Source organism: Equus quagga, chromosome 8 (assembly GCF_021613505.1).
Source record: "Equus quagga isolate Etosha38 chromosome 8, UCLA_HA_Equagga_1.0, whole genome shotgun sequence".
Classification (NCBI taxonomy): domain Eukaryota; kingdom Metazoa; phylum Chordata; class Mammalia; order Perissodactyla; family Equidae; genus Equus; species Equus quagga.
The window spans coordinates 46639608-46650708 of NC_060274.1; the positions used below are offsets into that span (position 1 = coordinate 46639608).

Genomic DNA, 11101 nt, shown 5'->3' on the forward strand with positions numbered 1-11101 from the left:
CAGCCACTATGGAAAGCAGTATGGAGTATCCTCAGAAAATTAAGGATAGATCTACCATATGATCCGGCTATCCCACTGCTGGGTATTTATCCACAGAACTTGAAAACACAAAGGCTTAAAGATACTTGCACCCCTATGTTCATCGCAGCATTATACACAATAGCCAAGACTTGGAAGTAACCTAGGTGCCCATCAAGGGACGAATGGATAAAGAAGATGTGGTATTTATACAGATGGACTACTACTCAGCCATAAGAAACGACGAAATCCAGCCATTTGTGACAACATGGATGGACCTTGAGGGTGTTATGCTGAGTGAAATAAGTCAGAGGGAGAAAGACAAATACCATATGATCTCACTCATATGTAGAAGATAAAAACAATGACAAACAAACACATAGCATTGGAGATTGGATTGGTGGTTATCATAGCGGAAGCGGGGAGGGCAAAAAGGGTGATTAGGCTCACATGCGAAGGGATGGACTATAATTAGTTTTCGGGTGGTGAACATGATGTAATCTACACAGAATTTGAAACATCTTAGGATGTACATCCGAAAATAAATAAATAAATAAATAAAATTAAAAAAAATTTGTGGCCAGAGTTGAGGATGATGAAAGATAAGCCTTATAGACCAATGAGTCAATGGACATTCCAAACCATTCTCAGTTGATTTAAGTATGTTTTATAGCAAAAAACACTAGCATTGCTGATGTGGTTATGTCAGGTAAAGATTTGCTTAACATTATAAAACTGAAGAAGGAATTTTCTTAAAATTCATTACATAATTTTAATCATGTTTATTTGGATTCAGATGAGAACGATCACGAGCATTTCTACTGACGGGCTGCTGCCATGCCTGGGTTCACTTGCAGCCTTAGTTCCTACCACATGTTAAATCCTCCTTCAAGTCAGAAATTAACAAGATTTGGGTGTCATAAAAGTTGAGAGCTGATTTTCACAGAGCATTAAAATATGGCCATTAAAAGGGAAAAGCAGCATTAAGTCTAGAGCATTAAACCCATGTTCTTAAAGTGAGTTGTGAGGAATTGAGAGCATCTCACCACAGCTACTGTTACATTCAGAAACGAGATAATGGTCATTGGGACACATACTAACATATTTACTTAAATTAAAAAATATAACTTGATTTTTTCTTAACCAAAAATAAATTTGATTTAGGTTTTTGGTTGGACAGTAAGGGTTCATTTTGCCAATTAGTTTTATGGCAGACACTCTTCATAAACCGAATGAGCTAAATCTATAAACCTAAGATATCGACAAAAATATATTTAAAATTTGGGATTAGATTAAAAAATTTCATTAAAAAACACTGTATTGGCAAAAGTGAGTGAAAACTGACAATATTTCAATTTCCTCGAACCGTATCTATGACATCCATCACCAAACATAGGTATAAAATTTTTTGGATAGATGTTAACTAAACTTATGGTGCTGATCATTTAGCAACATAGAGATATATCAAATCATTATGTTGTAGACATTAAACTAACACAACATTATATGTCAATTATATCTCAATAAAATTAAAAAAATTAGTCGATTTTGCTATTCCTTAGTCCAGATCAACATGTTAGTAAAATCAGCAGCTGTGAAGCATGGAATTGTAATTTGAGACTACTGAAAAATATAACAAGGATAAAAACAAGAGTATGATGTCAAATTCATCATTTGGACTTTTTAAAATTATCTAGAAACAATTTACACAATTACAGTAACTATATCATGCCTAATTGTAATACACCTTTATATGCACTTCATATAACACTTTAAATTTAAAAAATTCTTTCACATATATAATTTCATTTCTACATCTGTTTCTATTGCATTTATTCTATTAGGAGAGATGTCTTCAAACATTATAGAAAAAAAAGAAAGTGCCAAAGAGTAATGAGTATAATTGTTATTTGATAAATCTTGGTGAAGTATTTTTTTTTCTTGTACCTCCAAGAAGTCAGTAACTCCAGTGTGACTGAGGAACAAATCTCTTTGCAAGCCAACTGGTTTCTAAGGCTTAGCTACTGACAGATTTGAAAGAGAATCTAACCAGGTACAGATAAAAAATAATTCAAAATAATTTTTGACGATAGATTACTATGTGATTAACCGGAAGGACTTCAAAGAACTGAAAGGCATTGCTATAACAGCACTTTTCCATACTCGCGTACTTATGTAAAATGTTTCCTCAGGGCTTAAACCAATAAAAATGAAAAGACTTACAGAATTAATGTTGAAACATCAGTTTTATCAATAGATTATGTTCATTAGTGGATATATGGATTAAATGAAAAGATTACCTTTCATCTTATTAAAAAGTATCTTTTCCAAAACAATTTACTTTTCATGCTTAAACATTATATGTTAACAGTTGTAACATATGCATGTCGATTTATTTATTTGCAATTGTAATATGAACTCAATCTGGAAGAATATTTTCCTACTTACAGCTCTATGATCACATGAAATAAAAAAATTAGATAGACATTTTAATTTTATATTACATTTCATTTCAAATTTTTATGAAAGACTTTCAAGAATAAAGAATATTTTGGAAACAATAAAATTTTACATGCGGACTATCATGGAAATGTGAAATCAAAGAAAAGAACCATAATGCAAAATGTCTTACTGTTCTAGAAGAGTTTGTCTATGTAATTTTTAAAAAGTGATGGTATCAAAATTTATTAGCTATATTTAAGATATCAATGTTGATAAGATGTTATGAATTATTTTCTTTCAAGTATTTAAAATTATGAAGAAACTTTTTACATGCCAACTTTGAAATGTGAGGGCACTGGTAGTTTTACAAAGTTCTTTCAAAGTAATTGCAGAGTTTAGGAACTAGTAGACCCAGGACTGGGAAACAGGGCCGTGTGGCTCTCAAACCATCAGCTGGTTCCTGAGAATGAGCGGAAGTAATTCCAGGGACTGTAAATTCAGTTAATCTAACAAGGGATCCTCCTGATTGTGCCAAAGGTGCAGAGAGGCAGAAACTAAAATATTCCACATCTTCCAAATATAGCATGGACAACTAAAAAAGAGGCCATATGCACCTTTGTGCATCTTCTAGACTGAAACAACCCCCAAAAAGCAAAAGACAACTAAACTAATCCATAATTTCATTTTCTAGAAGGCCATGCAAAGCAGCAAGAAGTTCAGCCCAGTTAGCAAGAAGCACCTGCTGGGTGTTAGTACTCACGTTTGAGCCCCTTCCTAATGCCGACTTTGAGGCGTCCTCATCGCCGTCCACCCCGGACAGCCCGATCTGCTCAGCCTGGAACACAAGTGTGAATCCACGTCATCTCCAGGTGAAAATAAGTTCAAATGAAAAATTTGTCCTTAACAATTATTGATGAAAAAAATGTCACCAGGGCCATCCTTCAAGGCAGAAGAGCCTGTACTAAACGTTGAAATCCAAGGACAGGTCCCTCAGCCTGGGAACTTGAAAGGTGCTCTAAAGCAGCCCCTAACCCAAGTGTCGCTGATCTGAAAATCACCATTTTGAAATCCATGACTCAGAGGGATGAGTTTTCTTTTTCCTTTGTCCTAAAAGCATCTCTTTAGCATAGAAAATATGCAATATGAAAACAGTAGTGGGTCTGAGATAATGGAGTTAGCTCAGAAAACCAATTAATTCACTAGGTTTTGAGGATTTCTAAGCTTTAAATTCAGTTTACACTGCATTGCTCATTGACTTGGTGTACACAGAAATAATTCACCAGATATCTCACTCCCAGCCATAAGAGACAAACAATAATATCTCACATCACTGTTGAAGAGGATGTTTCATCTGATGGTGTATTGACCACTGGCCACAGAACCACCTGGGTACAACTGGAAAACACAGCTCCTGGGCCTCAGCCTTACTTCCCAATGAGACTCTTTGGGGACAAGACCCAAGAATCTAATTGTTAAACTAGGTTTTAAGGTGATTCTCAGGTACTTTTTAGAACTACTGGGTTAGGAGAATAAATAATGTCAAGATGACACAAAATTGTCAGGTTTCAAAAACAATGAAATGCCACAGTTTTAAAACAAGAAAAGATATTTGCCCTCATTTACTTTAGCCCTTTAAGCATATTCCCTACTGAGATTTCACATACATATACATACACACACACACCCCACACACAAATATACACACATACGTGTATTTTTTTCCTTAAAGGAGATACAGTAAGGACTCACTGTGGCTTTTAATGCCTTGCTATTTCTCCATTCTTTAGTGTGCTGTTCTCTGAGACATCTGTAGACTACCTGGCATCATAGGATTTTGGAAATCATTTAAAAAACGATTGACTCCAAATCCTCTTATTATTAATGAAGAAAAATAGAGAGCTGGACTTGTCAAGCTATGCACAGCGTGAATGAGCAATGAAGAGCAAGGGCTCTGGGAAGACAGGCGGGGGCTGAACCCCGGCGCTCGCTGGCACTATGACTAGCACAGAGTTGTGCAGCCTTGGTTTCTTCACCTGCAAAACAGGGTTGATAGTACCTCCCCCACCAGGTTTCTAGAAGATTAAATGAGGGTGCACTTAGCGCAGCAGCTCAAACAATAAAAATGGAGAGAAACAAGGAATGAAGATGTTAATGCCGAAAACAACAAATAACCCAATAACGATCCAGCTGAATAAGGGAAGTCTAGAGCAAAATAAATGTAATAAATGAGAGGGAAAGATGAGGTATGCGAGAAAGGAAAAGTAATCCCAGCAGTCCAAGACAGAGAAAAGAGAGGGACAGAAAGGAAAGTCTCCTGCAATCGCAGACCAGGCTTCATCAACTGTGGCATCTTCACAGATGTGTCATCCTTTCGTGTGTCTCCTGCCAAACCCTCAGGAGCCAAGTCAGTTCCCAATCTCCAGAGCTTCAGGCTACCTTATTTTTCTTAAAACAAAAGTATTTCTAGATTTGTTACTGGCTTCATCTCTCAAAAGGAGGAAGACACAAGAAGAATGACTCAAGATCTGAGTGTGAGGAAATAGGAGATTTTACTATGAACTGGTGTTGTGAGGACCAAGGGGGACAGCAGTGAAGGCAGTCCCAGCAAACTTACTCAAAAATGTCAGGAACCAAAAACTCAAAATTTATAGGGTGAAGGGCTATTCATATGCAAAAGTCTGAATCTGTAATTTCAGTCACCCTGACAGGAACGGAAAAGACAGGAGAGGAGAAGGGAGGGAGCAGAGGCTCAAAAGATCTTACACAGACAGATGCACATTGAGCATAGATTTCTGAAGGATGAATGGAAACATGGAGGAAAGCACATATGATCAGTAATAAACAAGAGAATCACAAAACCATAATCAAAGCATCAGGAGAAGCAGAGAAAACCTGAGCTGAGGTTTGTGAGAAACTCCTACGGAAAATAAACTGTCCACTAGTTCAGCCTCTTGAGCTCCACTTGGACCTTCAGCTTTCACGGAGCATGTTCACTGTCCTGGTGCCTCCAGACATGGCCAGGGGCAGCCACTGGCTCTGCAGTCACACCGACCTGGGATCTAACCCCGAGGCCCTGAGCAAGCATTTTTATTTCTTCGAGCTCCGCAAACCTGGGGTGAATCGTCCTTCCGACACCGTAGGCCCCCAGAAGGTTGGGAAATAAGATGCACAGCTGGTGCAGAGATGTACAGATCTACGCAATGGAGCGGAGAAGGTTCTCAACAAACCTGAGTCCACCTTCCCCACGCTTCTTGTGAAACTGAACAGGTGGTGGACACTCCACACTGAGCTGACAGTGTGGAAGCCTAACATTCACCAGAACAGTTTTGTCCTTTCTAGTCTCATTTCTTAGTAAGGAGAAAATACTAGATATTAGCAAAATGTACCTTTTAAACAAACATAATAGGGATAATGAGCATTTTAGTTTCTTGGTACTTAGAAGGCATTTGTGGTTTTGAGAATTTCAGAAGTGATCCGAAAAATCTTCATTTTTACTGTATGTACAATGACTTTATAACATTGTAGCCAAATTAAGACTCTAAGATTTATTTAATAAAGACCAATAAGATCCATAAAATTAACTTACATGACATATTCCAAAATCATATTGGGAGGACCAAAGGACATCTAAAATTTACTAGCAAATGGACCAGTTCAACAACTAATACTCTTTCCCTAGGCTTCATATGTTAAACAAGTTCTGAAGCGTCAGTTCATCTTTAGGGACTTTGACTGTTTGGTATAAACTCAACTGTATCATGCATTCACTCATTCATCAACGCAGAAGGTGGTTACTGAGCATCAACCTCATGCCAGGTCCTGTGCATGTTCCAGGAGAGAGGGGCTTGTGGCTTCATGTTCTTCTGGTGAGTAAAACACCATCACCCAAGAACACTGCTTCAGGACTCAAGTGTGGAAGTACGAGTCAGTGTGTTAGAGCACACTGATAAGCTGCCTTTTCCTGAAGGAATTAACTGTCCTAAACATATTTAGAGAAATTCCAAGATGGGTTGACTAAAAACATTTCAAGAAACTATTTTTACATAACACAAAATCGTATGTGTATTTAATTCATTACCTTACTATTGCTTCTTTTATTAACTTTGAAAAACCCCAGAATTTTTTTCTTCTCTTTATCTGTCTCATCATTGCCGAGTGATGATTTTCTAAAGGTTTCTGGAAAAAAAAGAGTACAAAGTTATTTTTCAGCATATGAAACAAGAGATTAAACATTTCACCTTAAAAATCTCAATAAACAAATCCTCCCTTCTTAAATTTTATTTTGGTTCTTATAAGAGGGTAAAACCATCAACTATTTCTTTCAAAGCATTCCAAGCCACCTCGAAGCCTCCAGCCGCATTTACGAAATCACTAGAGGTTCTTTCACTCTATCTGTGACTGCGGTGGCGGTTTTCTCTGGGTGTGGTTGTACCCCGCATGAGAATGGAACAACAAATCTAAAAGTTCAGGGACAGTGCTGCCCGATAGAAAAATAAAGGGAACCATATATGTAATTTTATATTCTCTAGTAGCTGAATCAAAAAGAACCAAGTGAAATTAATTTCCATAACGTTTTACTTAATCCAACACATCTAAAATATTATTCAATCACATAATCAACATAGATATTATTAATGAGACATTTTACATTCATTTTGAACTACGTCTTCAAAATGCAGTGTGCATGCCACAGTCACAGTACGTCTCAGCTCGGACTGGCCACGTTCCAAGTGCCCCCTCGGCCACACGTGGCTCGTGACCATCAGACTGGACAGTGCAGCTCTAAGGACTGTGACACCCATGTAAAACGTCTGCTTTAAGAATTATGAATGAGGCAAAAACACTAACTTAATAAAATAAATCAACCGCTTTCCTGCTTGAAGGACCCCACTCCTTCCTAGAACACAGAATAACAGCTGTGGTCTACCCAGGTGGGGTTTGAAATAATCACCTCAGATTTTCCAGGACACACGTTTCCAGATTTTTCCTTCCTCCCCCCTCAGCCAGAATGTTTTCATTTTTAATTACATTCTTGAGGGGGACCATTCCTTCTTCTTCTTTTTTTTTTGAGCTCCAATCCTCAATCCTCTCCCTTTCTTGGTGTTTTCTTCACCATAATTTTAGAGCTAGAATGGGCCCTCCTGTGTTCCAAATGGGGACACCACAGCCCAGACTTGTCAGGCAGCAGACAAAGGAGCCAAGGGCTGCAGTTCCCAGGGCAAGGAGGGACTGGTAGCACCAGTGTCACCGAGAACTTGGGCCCACTAGAGACCCCAAATCGGAAACTCTGGGGGTGGGCCCAGCAATCTGTGCTCAACAAAGCCCCTGGGGATGCTCAAGCTGTGGGGACCACACTTGAGACTTGGTAGAGTAGAAATTAAGAGAAATGGGGTGTGCAGTATATGTGGGCAGGTTGCTTCCCTGCTCCAAGCCTCAGTTTCCTCACCTGCAGGGGAAATCAGATAACCATGCATGGCGCATACAGCTCTACCACAACTACCGGTTATCATTATTCACTGATATGCTGGCACTCCAAGGCCACTCCAGGCCTTTGTTATTAACTTGTCCAGTTCTTCTCTTCCAAGGCACACAGATACGGCAGGAGGACGGATAATTTAGGTATTCCCAAAGGATAGAAAAATGAATTTCACCATACCACTGCCAATTACTAGACAGCCAGACTGTGGATCCACTGGTGGAAAAATCTAGACTAGGATTATACAAACTCTGCCATCAAAATATGAACCCAAACAAAGTAAACATCAGCTAACTTTTTTATCTGCTAACCTAGAATTTCACACTCCAATTAGAGTACAGACAGGAAAGTCAGTGCATTAGTAACATATGCATTCACACTAATACTGTCTACCCAACAAAGCAAGAATCAAGCACGCATATTCACTTTATCATTCAGTAATGGCAAAGTCTCAGGTTTTAGTCACGAGGGCCAGGGCTCTCGGTTCTGTGCAGGTGACTCCAGCTGAGCTGACCAGCAGCCTCCACATCACACAACATACAAACCAGTGAGCGGGTCGGCTTCAGTCGTGAGGCATGCATCCACACAGATACACATGTGCACACAGAGTTCAAGGTTAATCACATCAAAACTCTCTACTAAGCAAAGAGCTGTAAAGGGTAATACATACTACACTACAGAGTAAAGCTATACGTAAACTACAATATGCATTAACATGTCATTTAAACCTATGTTTTTAGATGTTTCTAGAATTGAGTAATATATGACACAGATACCATAAAATGTATGATATTATAGGACTCGACAGATGAACAAGAGAGAGAACGTGTTACTGGGGCACACTATTACGCCAACCACAAAAACGAGAGACTGGATCAGAAAATTGCTATGAAATGGAGACTTTCATTTCTCTCCTCAACAGCAACAGTGGCTGGCCATCACTTCCACGGGGCTGAAGGTTCAGGGATAGCCCTGGCACCAGAGCTACCCCACGGTGATCTGAGAGGCTGTCTCGTCCCACCACAGCCTGCAACTGTCTGGAGGTGGCAGGCGCCCAGCACCCAGCCCTGAGCTGGGCCCAAGCAGGTGGTCTATTTTTAGAGGAGAGGCTTTGGCAACTTTGGATTGATAGGGGCCTCCTGTGAGGCCTTTAGACTCGGCAGACACTGCAGAAGGATCAGCTTGAGAGCTCAGCAAGAGCATCTGGTTTTTCTTACAGTGTTCGCATCAACCAAATCTCCTCCCAGGCCTGCCGCACAGGCAGAGCAGGAACTGACAATCCATACACAGCCCGGACTGGGCAAAAGACACATGAGAACATGGCTAGATGAATGACAACTTGAGCACAAAGTTTATTTTGCTTCAATTTACTAACACTTAAATATTAATAAAAGTTTAGGGGAGATTGTGCTTAATCCATAAGAAAGCACATTTTGTTCCGAAGCATGAAAATGATTTGGAAAATGTCAAGATGACTTAAGGATGCGGAGGGATGGATGGAGCTGCTGGAGCCTTAAAGACCAACTAGTCCAAGCTATTCACTTTTCCAGATAAGAAAACTGAAGGTCAGGACTGACTAGTGGCCACAATAAGGTCATTCAGCAAATACATGCACAAGGACAACCAGGTCTGCACTTCCAAGTACATGACATGGGAATTCTCATCATGTGCAATCTCTGAGCACCAGGCCCCACACGAAACCGTGTGTACACGGGGGTCTTCGATGCACCTTCTCTGCTGCTCTCGGACTGTCCATATCCCCAGATCAAATCAACCAGAACCGACACAGTCTCCATATGTATGAGTTTTCTGCTATAATGACTCTCCCTTCCTGGTGCTTCTTAAAAGAGAATCCTTCTTTTTGTAATCTTCATCTGTACCATTGATGGAGGAGAAAAACAACAGATGAAGAATATGAACAGTGGCCTAGGCCACAGCACTGTCAGCCACGACATCCAAGGACTGCAATTCCAGACCAACAGAGTTTTCTTTCGTGAATTTTTTCTAGAAATAAAATCTATTGTTAAATACTGTAACAAACACAAAAATTTCTGTAAAATGCAAATACTCATTGGGATTTTAATGAACTTTTTGGAATATGTATGTGTATGTGTATATACAGTCCAGAATGTTCATTAAAACCCCAATATATATGTGTATGTGTCTATATCAATGTATATGTGTGCACGTCCATGTAATACATGTAAATATATATGTGTATGTGTCTATATCAATGTATATGTGTGCACGTCCATGTAATACATGTAAATATATATGTGTATGTGTCTATATCAATGTATATGTGTGCACGTCCATGTAATACATGTAAATATATATGAGTATGTGTCTATATCAATGTATATGTGTGCACGTCCATGTAATACATGTAAATATATATGTATTTGTGTGTGTATATATAAGAAATAGGTGTCAGAATAAACACAAAATCTAGACTAATCATTTACATGTTTGTCTATGACAGAAAAGATTAAATTTTACAATCTACATTGCCCCAAATTCTGTAGCAGTCAGGATGGACCTCGAGGGTAGGTGAGCACAGGTAAGTACAGGTAAGCAGGAAATGCTGCCTCTGCCCCATGTACCACCTCTGCTCTGCCTGGAATTTCTGTGTTCATAAAGGGCCAGTTTTCTACAACCACCTCCTTCATTTCTTACAAATTAGAACCACACAGCACATCCTCACACAAGGGACATTCTTCTCTTAGCCAACCAGGGAGTCAAACCAAACCATAACCTCATTTCAGCCGGCAAGACACCCCTCGAGGTGCCACACGCCATGCCTGCATTCCCTCAGGTCCTGCACACAATCAGCTCTTCCGTGCATCGTCCAAGCCCAGAGCCATGCAAAGTGCAGCCTAGCGCGCAGTGCCCGGGCTCACTGTACCTCGACAGCTCAGGGAAGGCTCCGACTGAGTTTTGGTCAGAAGAACTGCAAAAGGCAGGCATGAGAGAGTGAGGGCAAGCTTCGAGATCTGCAGCAGCACCTGACCAAGGCCTGGGCCCCTCCATTAGCCTCAGATGGGGGCTGCCTGTGAGCAGGAAGGAGAAGGCCAGGGGCAAAGCAGGCCTGCATTCCTGGCCTTGATCTCCTAGGGCCCACAGCTGCCAGGCTGCTAAGCGTCACCGTAGAAGCAGGTGGCAGCA

General features: G+C 39.9%; 1 protein-coding gene across 2 annotated transcripts in view; it reads right to left on the minus strand.

Annotated features, from left to right (window-relative positions):
• Nucleotides 1-11101, minus strand: part of COBL (cordon-bleu WH2 repeat protein) — a 277905-nt gene that overhangs the window by 152626 nt on the left and 114178 nt on the right. The window contains exons 6-7 of one of the 2 annotated variants that reach the window (XM_046669175.1): nucleotides 10842-10886; nucleotides 6539-6636 (exon numbers count right to left, since the gene is read on the minus strand). In XM_046669175.1, coding sequence (XP_046525131.1) covers nucleotides 6539-6636; nucleotides 10842-10886 — 143 coding nt within the window. The remainder of the gene's footprint in view (nucleotides 1-6538; nucleotides 6637-10841; nucleotides 10887-11101) is intronic. The other variant, XM_046669173.1, reaches the window with a different exon arrangement.